This window comes from Rhodnius prolixus, unplaced genomic scaffold (genome assembly GCF_049639745.1).
Source record: "Rhodnius prolixus isolate KJV_2025 unplaced genomic scaffold, Rpr scaffold_1, whole genome shotgun sequence".
NCBI lineage: Eukaryota > Metazoa > Arthropoda > Insecta > Hemiptera > Reduviidae > Rhodnius > Rhodnius prolixus.
In genome coordinates, this window is record NW_027411581.1 from 52125041 (window position 1) to 52143036 (window position 17996).

General features: G+C 35.3%; 1 protein-coding gene across 6 annotated transcripts in view; it reads left to right on the forward strand.

Moving 5' to 3' along the window:
• Window positions 1-17996, forward strand: part of LOC141461832 (tRNA dimethylallyltransferase) — a 498974-nt gene that overhangs the window by 325898 nt on the left and 155080 nt on the right. For all 6 annotated transcript variants that reach the window (XM_074143235.1, XM_074143208.1, XM_074143218.1 and 3 more), the window contains one exon: window positions 16-227. In XM_074143235.1, the coding sequence (XP_073999336.1) occupies window positions 16-227 (212 nt within the window). The remainder of the gene's footprint in view (window positions 1-15; window positions 228-17996) is intronic.

The window sequence follows — 17996 nt, forward strand, 5'->3', positions numbered from 1 at the left end:
ACACATATGTTTCAGTTAGAAAAAGATCTTGAACTGTGCGTAAGTGACCTTCGAACTTTGATCGATACAGAATTTTCACCGATTATTGAGAAATTAAATTTACAACAGAAGAAAATCCGGCAAATGGCTGAAGAGGAAACGAATTTATCTTTACACAACAGGCTGAGAAGTGTGGATCCGGAAATGGCTCGTTGTTTACATCCTAACAACACAAGGAAAATTTTGAGGTAATTTTTATAACCAATTCTTTATTTTGTTTGTGTGTTTTTTTAAAAAACTTTCTGTTATTTAGTTTTTGGGCGAACACAGTGGAACATCCGTTCCTTTTGCAAGGCTTGTTGAATAATAAGTAATTAATTTTCAAGAATGGATTGCGACTTTTTGGGGTTCTTTTATAAATTAACTTTTTGTTTAATTGCTGTATGGATATTTTGTTTGAGATTTTTCATTATTTGCAATTATCTCTACTTTTCACCAGTCAGGGCCTTACTTCTCTTTTTTATTAGTCTTCTGAAGCAATTCATACTTTTTTTTATTAATTTAAACAAATCTTTAAGATAAAAATTAAACTGTACAATACAGTTTGAACTACTTAATACAATTAGCACTCGAGAGAGCATAATAATCGCAAGGTTCATGGCTCAGTAACAACATATATCACTAATTAATAATATATAAAAAAAAATTAAAAACTATGAAATGGATATGGGCGATGCTTATTTGTTTGCCTTTATTTTTTCTGCTTCTGATTTGAACTCTGATATGTCTGAAGTAGTGCTTTCTCGACACCCAGTGGCTTTGAAATGAACCAAAACTGCCCGAAAGAAAGTCTGGGTTCTTTCCTTGATTTTTATATAATTTTTTATTGCAGAATAGTGGATATGAAATCTAAAATTATCGTTTATAGTCATATTCATTGTTATTTCGGGGTTTAACATTACACTGTGATCATAAGATGTATTGTGTTTCCCTTTCTGGTCCAGGCCGTGTCCCTTCAGTGTTAGATGGCCGAGAAATTCCAGGATCTAAGAGGGTATGTTTTCGTCCAGCACTTGGTAAATTACCTAGAAGACTGAATCTTCTGGCGTTGCAGTCAACTAAGAGGTGTAGTGGAGTTTTTTTTAGATTTCCCCCAAACAGAAAGCAACTTCTTCAGGTGCCGTTTAACCTGAAAATGTCTCGCGAAAAAAACTTATCAGTTAGCGAAATTAATTTTTATTCAAGGCCAAATGACGCCTCAGATCTGATTCGTTTATTATTGACCAGACAGTTCTTTGCCAGCCTCAGGTACTTCTGCAAACCTGTTACTTCCTTTAGCTTATCCTCCCACAGAAAGGTTCAGTCCTCATGAAAAAGGGTTTCAACGCCATGCCTCGCCAAGGTGCCCCGACATCCACAATTGGTGTATGATCTCTTCCTAGGTCTTTGAGTTCGCTAAGGCGTTTCCAGAGCATGTTTATACTGTTAACACGAAATCTCCGCGCTTTGAAGACAGTCTGACGAGAGACTATCTACCGATCACGATATCCCTAATCATATGCGTCTATTCTTTATCAATTACGAATAATGTAAACAATAATATAAAATAATAATATAGTAATAAACAATAACATAGTATAAGAAAAGATGAAAATGCAGCATAAATAGTATTTTATAAAAAAAATTGCATAATTTGCAATCTTCCCCAAAGAGATAACAAATTAATGGACAAATGTTTTGATAGATTACAATGTATTGTTGTTTTTCCCTGTTTGAGAATAAGAATGTATTAATTGAAGTAAATATAATTACGAGATAAATTGAGATGAAAAGTACTAGCTGAGGTTATCTTAGCAGCAAGTAGATGTGATGTTGCACTTTCCGCCGGCAGTATCTGCAGAATGTGTGTGACTCAGCAGCTCTATGGCTATGAGCTCTCTTATCTTTGTGTTAACAATGTTCCCATGGTTGTAATTTCGTCTCTTCCCCTCTCTCCCACCCCATATAAATCTTCCGTTCTGCAAGCTTCTTTTTTTCTCCTGTCGTCGTCGTTGTCATTTTTTTTTAACTGATTTAGATCGCCTTTAAAGATGTAAAGTTATTTTATTATTTAATTTACACCCTTCTAATCTTAAAGTTGATAAATTTTAATTAAATTATTCAAAATTCGTTTAATAATTTTATTTCCATCTCCTTTCCCTTTACACAATAAATGTTGCGCATAAATTCACTTAAGACCCAGCAACATTCAGTTTTGAATTTTAATAACTGACAGGTTATTATTAAAATAATGTTTAATACCTTGAATAAGAAAGTAGACATATTTAGAGGGACACTTGTCGCAACATTCAGCTTTGTTCCCCCTTCGAAAAATTAAGTCTTAACTAAAAGCTATTGCAAATTATTTACGAGTAATAAAACTTCATTGCAGTCACTAACTTTCTAGCCTTTTGTTAAGTTAGTTATGTCAGCTGTAATTTTATGACTTAACGAATCGCCGGTAAGGGGATTGTGACAGATAATTTAAATTAATAATTTTTGTTAAATAACTGGCTGTTGTTTTCAATTGAAAATGTTATTTTTGGTTTTAAAAGAGAGTGTTCATGTGTATCGCGTTTCCCTGAGAACAACCGTTTCTCAGATTGAGAGATTTCAGAACATCGTATACTCGTGGAAAAGACATAACAGAAAAATGTTCGCAAGTTAAAGAAATAACGTAATTCTTTACAAGTCACTTGTTACTAAGTTACCAGTTATTTTCATTTCCTCTTATTCCACGTCTAAGGAAGTATTGTGATCGATTCAAATTATCAACATTGAGTTTTCTCTGAAAATGCGTGTTTGCGGTTGCCTGATACCACCGTTTGCGTACCATCGTCGCAAACAGTGTACTTAAATCAATTCTGAGTTTAAGATGAACCCCACCTCTTGCCGTTCAAGTCCAAGTATCCTTTGGCATTTTTTTTTATATTATATTTGTAACTACAATTAACTTTTTTTAAGTTACGAGCAGGGCCGGATGTAGATGAAAAGAGGCCCTAGGCTATTCCACTTATGAGGCCCTTTCAACTCCCATTTTTAAGTTTGTAAATTACATGAGAGATAATAAAATACATCACTACATTGATACATCACTAAAACAGTGTTTTAGTTTCACCGTTTTTAGAATAGTGTAATTTTAATTTTGCTAACAATTTGAATGTAGGCCCCTCTTGATCTTGAGGCCCTAGGCTGAAGCCTAGTTAGCCTATAGGAAAATCCGGCCCTGGTTATCTTTTCACTGAAGAGGGTGGTACCTTACAAAGTCTGCTCGACTCTAGTGCAGCAACTTCTATCTTTATAATTTCGAAGTAACCATCTTTGTTCTCACAAACACGTACAAACTTTTGAAAATATGGCCAAGTCCTTAGTGCTAGATATCGATAATTTATCCTTTATATCAAGCCTTTTTTTTTGTTGTATTTCTGTACTGGATTCGTTCTTCATAGTTTGATCTAGAGAATTTCACTTCAGCTACGTTTCAAACCTACATGAAATCAGCGATAAGTTCGAACATATTAGTGGAGAAATCGTGAATTATAAAACTTCGAGATAAAGAAAACCATGTTAGTTTTTTTGAATTAGTATGGCGCACTGGACAAAAAGCGGTGCCAACTTGGAGGGCTTCTTTTCATTCTCAGTATCCCTTTTTGATTTGTTAACCTCCGTAGGTACTAAGGAGCTTTGTTCTGTACCCAACATCTGGTGGCATCGTAGTGCCATCACTTGGATCTTTTTCATTTTAACACAGATTCTGCAGGAGATAACAGCCTCTAAACCCTTAGATCTTCAGACAACCACCTTTGTGCCGAGCAATCCATCAACATTGTGCCAATTTCACCTAGAATCTTGCATGAATCGGATCTTTAATCAACCTTGGTCTGCTGCTTTTCAGGCCGGGTCTTTTCAGTACAATATTCACCACTCTCTTTGCAGCATAGAAAGCTTGAGACAGTGCCCTCGTATTTCACTTTTTGTTCTGTAACTGATTCAATTAATTTCTTTTCTTTAGATTTCAACATGAATCCATAGTTTGCCTTTTGTTTGGTTCTTCCTTTCAATTGAATAGATCATGCTCTTAATTCTGTAATGGTCTGCTTATTCTGGTGTCTTAGATCAATCTCTCATCAGCTTTATTGATCACCTCGGTTAGCTGGTTTTTTTTATGAGTGCCCTGGGAACCATATTTCTTTTAATAAGACAGAATTATGAGCTATACGATACGTTTGTACATTTGCGAGGGCGTAAAGGTTACTTTTCCCCACTACTTATTTCATCCCCTTAAATATATTGTAAAATGTTTAGTTAGTAGATTTTGCATTCACCAAAAAAAGTAGTCAGGATATATTCTGCTTTCTATAATGTTGAAGGAAGCATTTTGTGCAAATCAATTCAAAAACAGCGTTGTAGCTGATAGTAATGAATTCTAATATCTAGGATAGAGCATTTAGGCATCTATTTGAACATAAACAAATTATTACATATACTTTTCTCTTTCATTAAATTCGATCTCATAATTTAGTTGCAGCCATCCAATGAAAATTCAGAAATGCGATTATGCAGCCCTGTTAGGCATAACATGTCGGTCAGTCTAACAAAGTGCAACTAAATTTTGACAGAACATTCTTGTCCATCGTTTTATTGGTTTTAACACAGCAATTCTATTCTTATTTATCTGATTAAGTTACCATAAACTGGTGTAATATCAGCGCTGCATATTTGCAACCTTGGGGCTGTGATACTACAAAGTTTTGTTGCATATGGTGCTATGGTAACGAAAGAGTTAGGATCGCAATGATCGCATAAAGATGTTTTGCGCCTAATTTTTGTTTCCGTAACAAATATTCGGAGTGGTTTTTATTTAATAGTTTGAAAACTGTCTTATTTATTACAGTAATAAAAGCTGGTTAATAATTATTGTTTAAATGAGATTATTTAATTACTTTAGCGAGTAATTTTATTGCATCACTGCAATAATCAATTGCATCGTAGTATCAATGTGTGTAGCCTGTATTGATTCATGGCGGCAGAGTCCTCCAATTTAGTGTTTGTAATAAAAATACCGTTATACAATATTATAAAATATAATATTCTTCAATTTTATGTTACACGATGAGAATAAACGTAGATTATTGTAGTTTGGTTTAATTTGTACTATTACTGGTTAAAAATAGTTAATAAATATAATAGTGGTTATATCTTGGGTTGGCATGTGAACCACTTTAACTAAGGCCCTTATTTTTACCTGAGTCAGCAGGATCTTGTGTTGCATGTTGAAGGAGGTAACTTGAGATAATACTCGAGGGTGTTATTGAAACACCTGCTGCCAGAGTCTGTTTTATTTCAATAAGTTTAATAACATAAATGGTAGCTTGCACTTTCAGAATACATAACTAGAAATAATAAAATCTTTAACCAGTGGAAACATGAAAGACAAACTTTTCTTTAATTTGTTAAAAATAGAAAAAAAGAAACTTGGACTTTTATGTTTTGTTTACAACAACCAAAATGGAATTGTTTACAAATTGGCAACAACAAACATATTCTAAGAACTGTATGATTGTGAAGTTTTGTAGACTTGTTTAGTAGGAGTGGAGCTTTATTATGATGTAGTCATACAGCATCTGTCACTATACTTGACATGGAGAAATTTTCAGCAGGGGCTTTTGAACTCGATCGTCTTTTGTCTGGGCCTTTTTTCTTCTTCTACTTCTTATTCGCTTCAAACTAGTCATCGATTTTATTTACTCAATAAGCTGAGCTCTATTAACTTGGAGTTCACGCCATCTATTCTCTAACAATAATAGTGATATTGAAAGGAATCATTGTTTGGGAGAAGTGAATTTATTATTCTTCAATATTGTTCGAAGATTAAATATTAGTGTTCGTTGGTTGTTAATGAGCTGTATTGAGGGTTCAGCTTTAACAACGCTAATTGCTCTAAGGGTTACATTAACTTTTGGTGTTGCTTCGGCATTAAATTGCCGCCAGAGCGACCTAATTAAAAACATTCTCCTTCTATTGGAATTAGAATTAGAAAAGGGACGGGACCTGCTCCCCACGGCACCGCAGCCACAAGAGACTTATTGTGCCTTCCCCTTTTTAGATCTAGTATAAGAAACCTCCCCTACTAAAGAGATTGAGGGCTTTCCTTTCTAGTTCTTTTTTGCGCTACTATCTCCTATGTTCCAAAGGTTTCATAGCGCAACAGCTCGATTGCAGGAAAATCGAACAACAAGTAAGAGGCCGTTTTCTCCTCTTCCTGACACAAACTGTACAACGGTTCCGAGCTAATGAGCCCCCACCTTGTACAGATGCTTCCTGAACCTATCATGCCCCGTGAATAGGCCTGTATTCAGAGTAATCTGATTTCTACCCAAGCACAGAGTCTCTTGAGTTCTTTGTTTACACATCCAAGGCATCATAGTCTTTGCTGTGTTTCGACCCCAGGACACATCACCCAGTTCTTTTCAAGCTCTCTCTCTCTCCAGATCCAGTCTCTGAGAAGAGTCACACGAACTGCACCCTTGGTGATCCCTAGGACAGGTTCCGGGCCAATGAAAGGAGTGTTAGCTCCGTTCCTGGCCAGTTCTCCTACTGTAGTTACGGTGGCCATTATTTTGTGATAAACAAAATTGTAAAAATTTTAAATAATGTTGCTAATCATATCCAGTATTTTTTAAGTGAATAATTCCCTTAAGAAATTTATTTGCAAATGCATTCAAATTGGACTAAGATCAGCCAAGTAATTATTTCTTTCGACTTCGACAAATTTACTTTTTATTTTTAACTACATTAAACATCTGTTCTGAAGGAAAAAATATTCTTTAAATTAATTATGATGAATCCCTTATCTTCAAAGCCTCTCACAGTTCTTCTCTGGAACTCAAACGGACTACTGACACATAAACATGAACTCGAAATATTATTGAATGACAAAAACGTTGACGTAGCACTTATTACAGAAACTCACTTGACCGACAGACATCGTTTTCACATAAACGGTTACACTACTTACAGAACCGACAGTTCAGCACTGAGAGCTCAAGGTGGTACCGCTATCCTAGCCTCTAATTCCTTACAGCACCATTTGCACCTATCACAATTCACCGACTCCTATCAATCCATCTCAATATCGCTCCAATTTTTTCCTTTACCTATCACCGTATCAGCAGTTTATTGTTCCCCTTCCGTCCCAATCTATTATCCCCAAATGAGTTCCCTCTTCCAATCTTTCGGTCGCCGATTTATTGCAGGAGGAGACTTCAATGCAAAACATCCCCATTGGGGTAGTAGACTTGTCAATTCCCGTGGCCGTCTCCTTAACAACTTAATCCTTGCCCAAGGATATTCCTTTTTCTCCCCCGACCATCCCACCTATTGGCCTTCAGATCCAAATCGTGCTCCTGATTTAGTTGATTTCTTTGTCGCTTCTGGTGTAGGATCTGTTTTCACAACAGCACAGTCCTTGAACGAACTATCTTCTGATCATTCCCCAGTGCTCCTAACCCTTAATATATCACCTATTCTTAAGCCCTCAAGACCCTCCCTGATACAAGGTCCCGTCAACTGGTATCATTTCAAAACCATCCTTGATCAATCATGATGATAGTAATTTGGATATTTTTTTACGAATATTTTTTTTATTTTTTTGGGTCACCATGTAATTAGTATAATTACAATTAATTTAACGAAATAACCGCCATGATTAAGTCATAAATTAAAAAAATTTGTAAACCTTATTCAGTTTTTAAAATTTAATCCATTAAAGTGGGATTAATTAATTTCAAATCTTATTTGGTAATACATATTAATACGCTTTATAGAGCAATTATTGTTAATAACGTTCAATTTAGGGCATATTTGCGCTGTTTTAGTTTTATATCACTTTCACTACGTACACAATACTTTAATATGCCAATAAATTACGTAAATACATAATTGAGTATTAATTATTATTCGCCATTATTAATATTTCATTGATAGCAAAATATAAATTTGATTTGTGTGTTTATCAATTGTTCTCTGAGTGAGTAATAAAATTGTTAATGTAAAATAATTTCTTTATTTTTTATTACATTAGAATGTGTTCAGGTTATTTGTTTGTTGCGAAAATATTTCTGGTTGTTCCTGGAGGGCTGATTCGACCATTAAGATACAAGGAAGTTTTAACATATTGCTCCCACAGATGACTTATCAAATATGTTGCTTTCACTTATTTGTAAGATTTGTTTTATCATTAGGAAATTCGGTTTAAATTAAGATTTAAATAAATTTGGGATCATGAAGTATGCTGGGCGAAGTAGTATAATTTTGTCTTATGGTTCTTCTTTACGAGGGTCGTTTGAAAAGTCCGTGCAAAAATAAAAACTACTTAATTTTTTGGGGTAAACCTTTTTTATTTTTCAACATAGTCTCCTTTTAGGCTTATACACTTCGTCCAACGCTGCTCTAGTTTGTTGATCCCTTCCGAATAATAGGATTTGTCCAAGTCTGAAAAATAGCCATTCGTTTCTGCAATCACCTCCTCGTTTGAATAAAATCTTTTTCCCGCCAGCCATTTCTTCATATTGGGGAACAAATAGTAGTCCGACGGAGCCAAGTCTGGAGAATAGGGGGGATGTGAAACGAGTTGGAACCCTATTTCCATTAATTTTGCGACCACAACTGCTGAGTGGTGTGAGCTGGTGCGTTGTCGTGATGGAAAAGGACTTTTTTGTGGGCCAATCGTGGGCGTTTTTCTTGCAGCTCGGTTTTCAAACGGTCCAATAACGATGAATAATATGCACCTGTAATAGTTTTACCATGTTCCAGAAAGTCGATGAGGATTATTCCTTGCGAATCCCAAAAGACAGTCACCATAATCTTCCCGGCCGAAGGAACGGTCTTCGCCTTTTTTGGCGCAGATTCCCCCTTGGTAACCCATTGTTTAGATTGTTCTTTGGTCTCAGGAGTGTAGTGATGTGTCCATGTTTCATCCACAGTGACGAAACGACGCTTAAAGTCATGCGGATTCTTCTGGAACAGCTGCAAACCGTCCTTGCAACACTTCACACGATTTCGTTTTTGGTCAAGCGTGAGAAAATCACTCGACTTCCTCGATTCAAACGAATGCCAAACACAAAGAAATAGACCGATCTGGCTGAAACTTGGTGTGTGTTCTTCCAAGAGATGCTACTAACCAAACATAACCTCGATACGCGCCAGTAATGCTATCTCTCTGACGTTGCACGGACTTTTCAAACGACCCTCGTAGTTCTTTAGTAATTCATATTCTAACTTTATAATTTCTGCTGGTATTACGCTCTTGGCAGTTATTTTTTATTCATTCTTTAACAGAAATACATGTTTAAGATTCCCTGGGTCTGAAATCGGGGTTTTTTATGCTTGCTTTCGGTACTATTTGGTATTGGGTACCTCTGAGGAACTTTAGGGCTCAAAATCCGTTTCCTTTGTATAGAAAGAATTTCCTACTTTTTTTGCACGAAAATTGGTTTACAGGTTCAGAACTCGCAGAACCCTGCATCAGCACTATAATAACTAATTCATATCTAATCTCTGTACGTTATTTAGTGGCATTAATACAGGCATTTAGCTGTTTACCGAGTGAAATAATATATTTTAGGCCCACCACTTCTTGGACTCGATTTGTCGGAAATCATTTTTGAGTATTTAAATTTTTTGAAAGATGGATTGCTCAGTAAGGAATGATTGCATCTTTCGCCGATTTCCCGGATTCTTTTTTCCTAATCATTCTAATTATCATCTTTATTTGGGCAATTGAGAAACTATTTTTGACATTATGTACTTATTACAGCTTTAGTGTTACCTTTGTCTTTTAGTAGATTAAGATTCAACAAAGATTTGTGTATGAGGAAAGGTCGTGCATTTAAAAATATTGGAATAAATTATCTGCAAGGTAAATTTGAAAAGTTTTTTGTTTCATTCATTTTTCGGCCTAAATTTGAGTAAAATTCTAACTTTTGAAATGGCTACTCCATCAAGAATATTTTAATTTTAGAAACCAAAAATACATTTACTGTATTTAACAATTATGGTCTCATTTTGCTGCCAACAATGAGATTGTACGAAAACGTTTGGGAGTCGGTGTAAACGTGGAAGTAAGAAAATGTTATTTAGTACAATTTAAATTATAAACAAAATGAATATTTAAAAAAAAAAACCTCAGGATGAAGTATAGTTTTGAAATCCGTTTCGAGACTTTGTATTTATGTGACTGTTTGAGAAAGATTTACTACCTGTTGGTCCTTGATATGCCAAACCTCCTGCAATCCCAACAATTCACAAAGCTTTTATGCATTGCACTTAAAGTATGTTTGCAGGTAATTCCTGAATTGTAAAGCCTAGGAAAAGCTGTTCCTTTTGTGAAATCATGTAAGTAGGTGGTATACTTGTTAGTGGATGGGAAGGTACCCTTTGTGGAGGCAGAGTAGGACATTCATGGTCCAGGTGAAAGCAACAGTCTGTTGCACCCTCCATCAGCAGATGTAACAACTAAGGCTCCTGTTCTGCCATCTCCTACCCTCTATTGTCCAAAATTCGCTTGCACGGAAAAATGTTTTTTTCTTTTTGCATAGAATTGCATTGAAGAAGAAAAGATTTAGGGTCCTTCCAAATAATATTTCTTTTGCCCAAGCTGCAACCAACTTCCTCAATATATTTTCCCTTCTTTTTTTGCTCAGATTAAAGCATTTTACTCACTGCGGGTCTTGTACTTCTTCTTTCCTTTTTTCAGCTAATCGCTAGATCAAGATCTCTATTGTTACAGCGACGCCGTCTATAACTTCAAAACTGGGAATTTATCTGATAAAACTTTGTATAAAGTGGTTCACTTTCTCAAACTGGATCCTCAGCTTTCCAAACTGGAGTTTTTACCAGAAATACTTGTTCAGGTTTTCTCTCTCTCTCTCTCTTTCTATGGTCAGAATTACTTAATAAAATCAATTAGCGCAGTTTTTTATGATCAAGTTTATCTGGTGGCATTCGATCTGCAGCGGCACAGAATACAATCTTGCGAGACTGTTATTATTCTAAGGAGATCAGATGTTTTCATCATTGTTGGTGATGCAATCTACCGCATCCATTCTGATATTCTCTTTCCTTTATGCTGGATTTCTCGCGCTCTTGCCTTAATTTCTCTTTTTTAATTCTCGTACGTTTATTGGTTTCTTAATTGAGCATTCATTGCAAGGGTCTGCCCCCTAAAATTTGGTTTGCTTTTATTCATAATTGAAATTTAAATTTTTTGTTCTCCCAATTATGAGTTCAGTATTATAGCTCAACATTTTACAATATTAATTTATTAAAATTCTTTTACTTTTAATATAAGAATGGTTCTTGCTGACATTTACTTACAAATTTAAATTCAACGTTCACAAATTTTTCTTCTTAGAACTTCTTTATATTTCATGACATTTTCTTGCACACTTTTTGTTGTTTTTGGCTGTTGATGGCACAAGGTATTAGAAGCTGGAATAATGCGCACAACAAAGAGAAAAGAGTAAAAAATAATGAGGATTTTTTCCCAAACATAGAAGAATGTTCTTGAATTTTCAGCACAACATAACGAGTAGTAACTTGTTTATGAAAAAAAAAATGGCATCAAAATTTAAACATTAAACATCAAACATTAAATACTTCAGAAAAAGTTGAAATTCATGTCAATTCACGTTTTAGGATTAGAAATATATTCCATATCAGGCATTCCAAAATTTTGAGCTAATAGATCCACTTAAAATCCTTGTTGAAAGCTCGGGGGAAGTTCAGCTGATATTATCTAACAGAGAATATTAATATCTATCCATCTAAATTTATTCTTAATAGAATTCCGTCGGTCGTCGCTACTTTTCACTGCCTCCAACATTAATTGAGATGTGACACCCTCGTGTTCGCAGTACTAGGTAACATTGCTGATTTCATCCGTCATAGCTCGCATCTTATTTGAATTCCTGGCCAGTTTTATGTAATCAACCTCTGATGGTGGAATGCAAGAACTTCTGAAATACGGTCACTAATTAAAAAAAAAAAAAAGTGCAAGCTATAAATAAAATCAGTGATAGTAGTGTTATTATTTGAAACATTTGAACTATTTCTTCTAAAACTATTACTACGCACCTACGATTTCTTACTGGACCATTAGTTTAAAATGCTCTCCTTATTTTAAGGACTATGCACTTCTGTCCATCAAAGATTCTGGACGTAATCACAAAAATTACTGCTTGCGTTTGCTTAGATTAAACTAAACCAAACACTTTTCCTGTAGATGCATTTCTCTATGCAAATAAAAATGCATAACATACTGGAAGTAAGATTATTCTTTGTAAATAATAAAATTTATCGACCAGGACGCTCATTGAAAACTAATTTACCGTAGTGTGAAGATTGTCTACAATGTCGTCACTGGAAGGAAACGATATCTACATTGTTATATCGATACTTTCAAGGTAGTATTGATTATTTTGACACTTCCGGTACCTTCATAACATTTTTTTCTAAACGTGATTTTATTTTTTAATATTAATTTAGTTTAAATTATTAAAAATTATAGCGGAATTTTTAACAAAAGTGACGTACAATGGAAAAGGACAGACGAAACCTTAAAATATCTTGGCTTAGAACACGACACGACACTAACTTGGACTCCATACAACTTGCTGAAATTAAGGCTGGCCTTCCAAACTCTCAAGATAGCTTTATCTTCTAATTAATGGACGGAACCTCTGAAACCTCTAGGTTCTAGAATCTTCTACACATCTATAGTTAGACCTTTACTGGCTTTCTGTTCAACCCTCCATCGGGCGCAATATGTTTGTAACACCATAGGGCGCAACTAATCTGTGAGATTAATGATCCAATAGCTTTTAATTTAATCAAAAATGTTTTTGAAACGTATGAAATATTTCAGTTTAAGTTTTTCATTAAAAAAAAAAAAAACTCGTAAAGTGAAACAGAACATTAATGTGAATAGAAAAATCTCAGTCATCCCTAATTTTGAGGTGCACATTTATGAATGAATGTGTGAGATGGTTTATTAGCATTATCCAAGTAATTTTGTACGCATTGATGCCTGCCTACGTTCAAAAGAGCGAAAGAATGACCATGAACCATCTCCGATCGTTTCTGTCGACGTTGTCACCAACTATATCAGGCAAACGCCATAAAATATTATGGCTCCCTCCTCTAACACTAGAAGTAGGTTTTTTTTTATCCGGCTTTTATCTGTACATACGCACTCAAAATCATCCGCATCATGATCTTCTAAAAATTAAAAAAAAAAGCTTGTTTAGTGTCCGAATCCCCTTCTCTTTCTTCTATTCAATATTATTCAACAAAAGACACTCGTTGCAAAAAATAGTCAATAAGTAGAAAACTGTCTTTTAAATGATAATATTTACTTTGTAAGAGTTTTTGATAAGAAAACTTGAAAAATTTCAATACCCAAAGAATAAGACCATCGGGCGCCACTAATCTGGTTCGCGGAAGCTAAGTAACACCAGATAACTCAGAGTAAAACACCGACAGGCCGTCTGGTTAGAAGAAGGTAAAAGAGGAAGCTACTGAGGACCCATGGCTCATTCAAAGAAATACCTGAGTTGCTATCAACAAGAAAATGCCCTCTTCATCACACAGATTAAATGCGCCCGATGGAGGGTTAAATGGGATCTAGTAAGAATCAGATAAATAAGCTGCAATTTTCCATTATAAAAGTACTCGCGTATCGCCTTGAGAACACGTTGGTAACTACCACAGAACATATTTCTAAACTTAGCAAACAGCCAATCATAAATTTAAATCAACTCTTTTTTGTATTTATTTTTGTTATACTTGTATTTTGTGAGGTATAAACGAGCTGCTGCAATTTCTTCTTCTTGAAAACTCATCTCACGCAAAACAAGAAACTTTTAACAAATATTTTCGCTTTAAAAGTTAAACAATTTCCCCCTAGCTAACAGTATCTATTTGCACGTGTAACGGAGCTTGGTTTTCCGTCAGCAGTTATTTGATATCCTACAACTCAGCAGTGGATCAAGTCCAACTGCTGCCAAGTTCCCTGTGGTGTACAATAAATTAAGCTTGAAATCATTTGCCATGCGATAAAAATACACTAGATAATGCGCCGAATTGAAATTAAGTATTAACTAGTTGTGAATTGCTTGGACGTTTATTGCATTCTATATTAGCTGAAGTAAAAAATAGGCATTAAGGATTGTTTTTTTGTTATTTTTCTTTTCTTTTAGGCTTCCGGTGCGTGACTTCCTCACATTGCCACCCTATTTTGTCTTCAGTTCTTAGTTATGGGTAAAAATGTCTATTTCTTAGAATTATTAGATGCTCCGGCGTCTACCTTTTTAATGGAGTGAATTCTGCTCACAGAAATCTTTGGTTGATCATAGTTTTTTGATTAAAAATGGTTTCCTCGTTTTCGAAATTTGATTTTCTGAGACTGTAATCTGGTAAAAGTTAATATTTCTTCAAATATTTAATACCTTACGTCAGTGATTCACTAACAATAAGTTTAAAAGTATTTTACTTACCCATAATACACTTTGTAAAATAGTTTGTTTATATTCAATATGAAATAAAATAATATGTACTACAAAAACAACAGTAACGTACGAGGGTCGTTTGAAAAGTCCGTGCAAAAATAAAAACTACTTAATTTTTTGGGGTAAACCTTTTTTATTTTTCAACATAGTCTCCTTTTAGGCTTATACACTTCGTCCAACGCTGCTCTAGTTTGTTGATCCCTTCCGAATAATAGGATTTGTCCAAGTCTGAAAAATAGCCATTCGTTTCTGCAATCACCTCCTCGTTTGAATAAAATCTTTTTCCCGCCAGCCATTTCTTCATATTGGGGAACAAATAGTAGTCCGAGGGAGCCAAGTCTGGAGAATAGGGGGGATGTGAAACGAGTTGGAACCCAATTTCCATTAATTTTGCGACCACAACTGCTGAGGTGTGAGCTGGTGCGTTGTCGTGATGGAAAAGGACTTTTTTGTGGGCCAATCGTGGGCGTTTTTCTTGCAGCTCGGTTTTCAAACGGTCCAATAACGATGAATAATATGCACCTGTAATAGTTTTACCCTTTTCCAGATAGTCGATGAGGATTATTCCTTGCGAAGCCCAAAAGACAGTCGCCATAATCTTTCCGGCCGAAGGAACGGTCTTCGCCTTTTTTGGCGCAGATTCCCCCTTGGTAACCCATTGTTTAGATTGTTCTTTGGTCTCAGGAGTGTAGTGATGTATCCATGTTTCATCCACAGTGACGAAACGACGCTTAAAGTCCTGCGGATTCTTCTGGAACAGCTGCAAACCGTCCTTGCAACACTTCACACGATTTCGTTTTTGGTCAAGCGTGAGCAATCGCGGCACCCATCTTGCGGATAGCTTTGTCATGTCGAAATGTTGATGCAAAATATTATATACCCGTTCATTCGAGATGCCCACAGCACTAGCAATCTCACGCACCTTCACTCTTCTGTCATCCATCGCCATATCATGGATTTTATCAATGATTTCTTGAGTAGTAACCTCAACAGGGCGTCTAGAACGTTCAGCGTCACTTGTGCCCATATGGCCACTCCGAAAATTTTGAAACCACTTATAAACTGTTCTAATCGAAGGTGCAGAGTCACCATAATGTTTATCAAGCTTCTCTTTAGTCTCCTGAGGCGTTTTGCCTTTCATAAAGTAGTGTTTAAAGTTTCTTTTTCGTCCATTTTTTGAAAATCACTCGACTTCCTCGATTCAAACGAATGCCAAACACAAAGAAATAGACCGATCTGGCTGAAACTTGGTGTGTGTTCTTCCAAGAGATGCTACTAACTAAACATAACCTCGATACGCGCCAGTGGTGCTATCTCTCTGACTTTGCACGGACTTTTCAAACGACCCTCGTATATGTTACGTTTATTAAGGGATTAATTACAAGTTAATAATAAGAATACTTTTAATGAGAAATTTGAGCTTGATGTTTTTTGATCATTTCGTTTATATTTGGTCGTATAAATGATAATGCTACTCTCATATCGTCTTCTACATTTTTATTTTATGCTTTTCTAAAATTTCACTTCAAAACTTTCGCGGCATGCAAAAGTGCTGCGGCATAGTGGTTGAGAATTACTGCCATTACGTAGTTCAACATACAAGATATTCGATCGTGCCTGCAACAATTATCCTAGAATTGATGTGACATTGGGCAGGAATACTTTTTTTTTTTTTTGTTTGTCAGTGGAGTAAGGACAAATCTTCCCAAGAAAAAGCTATTCTTAAGGAAAAAAAAAAGGCAGGATAGATCAGAGACAGCCATAGGAGTACAGACCTGAACAATCTTGAGATTCAGAGAAATTACTTCCTACACAATTCACTGACGCAAATCCTTAAATTCCATTATCAGCATTTGCATTGTATATTTATTTGCAATGTAATACGTAATAATAATATTGATCCCAGAATTCATTGCCAACAGACGCTGGGCACAGCATTTTTTCAATTAGATTATCTTATTATTCCCAAACTGAGTTTTGTTTTTTTACTTATCTTATTGTTGTTATTGTTTTTGGTCTCAATTTTTTTTGCAGTGTGAAATCTCACTATATTATCATCATAAATAGCACTGAGGAACTGTTTATTCGGGATCACGTTTATTTTATTTTTTATTTAATTTCACGTTTTAACGGTTCTAGTTTTGAAGACTTAATTTTTCACGTAGCGTTGGAAAATAACCCTAAGATTTGTTCTTTCTCACTAATTACCATTATTTTGTGTGAATCAAGATGGGTAGCACCATGTTGCGGATATAAAACTGGAACGAGAAGAGAGGCCATTAGAATTTGTTAACCTGTTCTTATTTATTTACATACTTTTTTACTAAAAAAGGGCTATAAAGATCCAGAAAAGCACCACAGCGCTCTGTCCCTTCCCGAGGGATCTTTGCAGACAAATCTTCTGCTCCTTATTTAACCATTTCAGTCAATACTTGGCTCTCGTTCTTCTTCAGTCAGAGGGTTTAGATCCTTAACAAACTTTCCTGGGACTTCTCGTTTCCTCCATCAAATATCATTGTACGATGTTAATGAAAGCTTTGCACTTTTCTCAGATCATTTAAATGTTATCTTCTTAATCGTTTACGTTTCATTCTAAAATCGGGAAAATGTTCGGGATTTGTTTTAAAATTTTAAGCTTATACTTTTCGAAAAACAAATGTGAAAGAGAAAACTAATCATGAATGCTTTAATATTTTGTATCTCTATTTAGCTGATTACTTCTTTAGTTATTCTTCTAGTATCTTGGATTTATTTATGCAGCTTTTTTTAGGATAATTTTTCTGTAACTAGGAGCATCGACCATAAAGATCATTAGCGCCCCCTTCTGCTTGTTCTTTATAGAAATGAGCTCACCGAGTAAAGTTATTCATACCTTAGCTAATGCTATTGCTAAAAAAAAGAAAAAAAAGTAGACCCTAACGTTTCAGTGACCTGTTTCTACTAATAATCCACCTTTGTGGAGCATATGTGTTCCAATATTGCCCGTCCAAACGAAATATAAAACAAAGAAGGCGAAGTAAACCCCAGTTTTGAAATGAACCCATAATTAGATTTACCTACTTATTTTGGTGGTGGTTGTGTAGGCGGGCTAGAATGATGGTGAAACGTCACTGTTGGCATGAAGATGCGTGTAGTTTTGGCCCGCCAGGAAACTAGGCTGTCCTAGTCCACTCCATACCTCCCCCTACTTGGTGTGGCTGCTACTCTATTTACAGCATCCCAGCTGCGATCTCAAACAGGGCTATATTTAAATATGTACTTGTCATCCAGGAAGTGTTCTCCCACATCAAGTCTTTTCACCCGTTCCTTCATCTTCATCCCCTCTGTTTAATACTATTTAATATTCCCCTCATAATGAACGGGTTTTTCTTTCCTTCACTTTTAAGATAGATTAGTCGCTCTTAATAAATA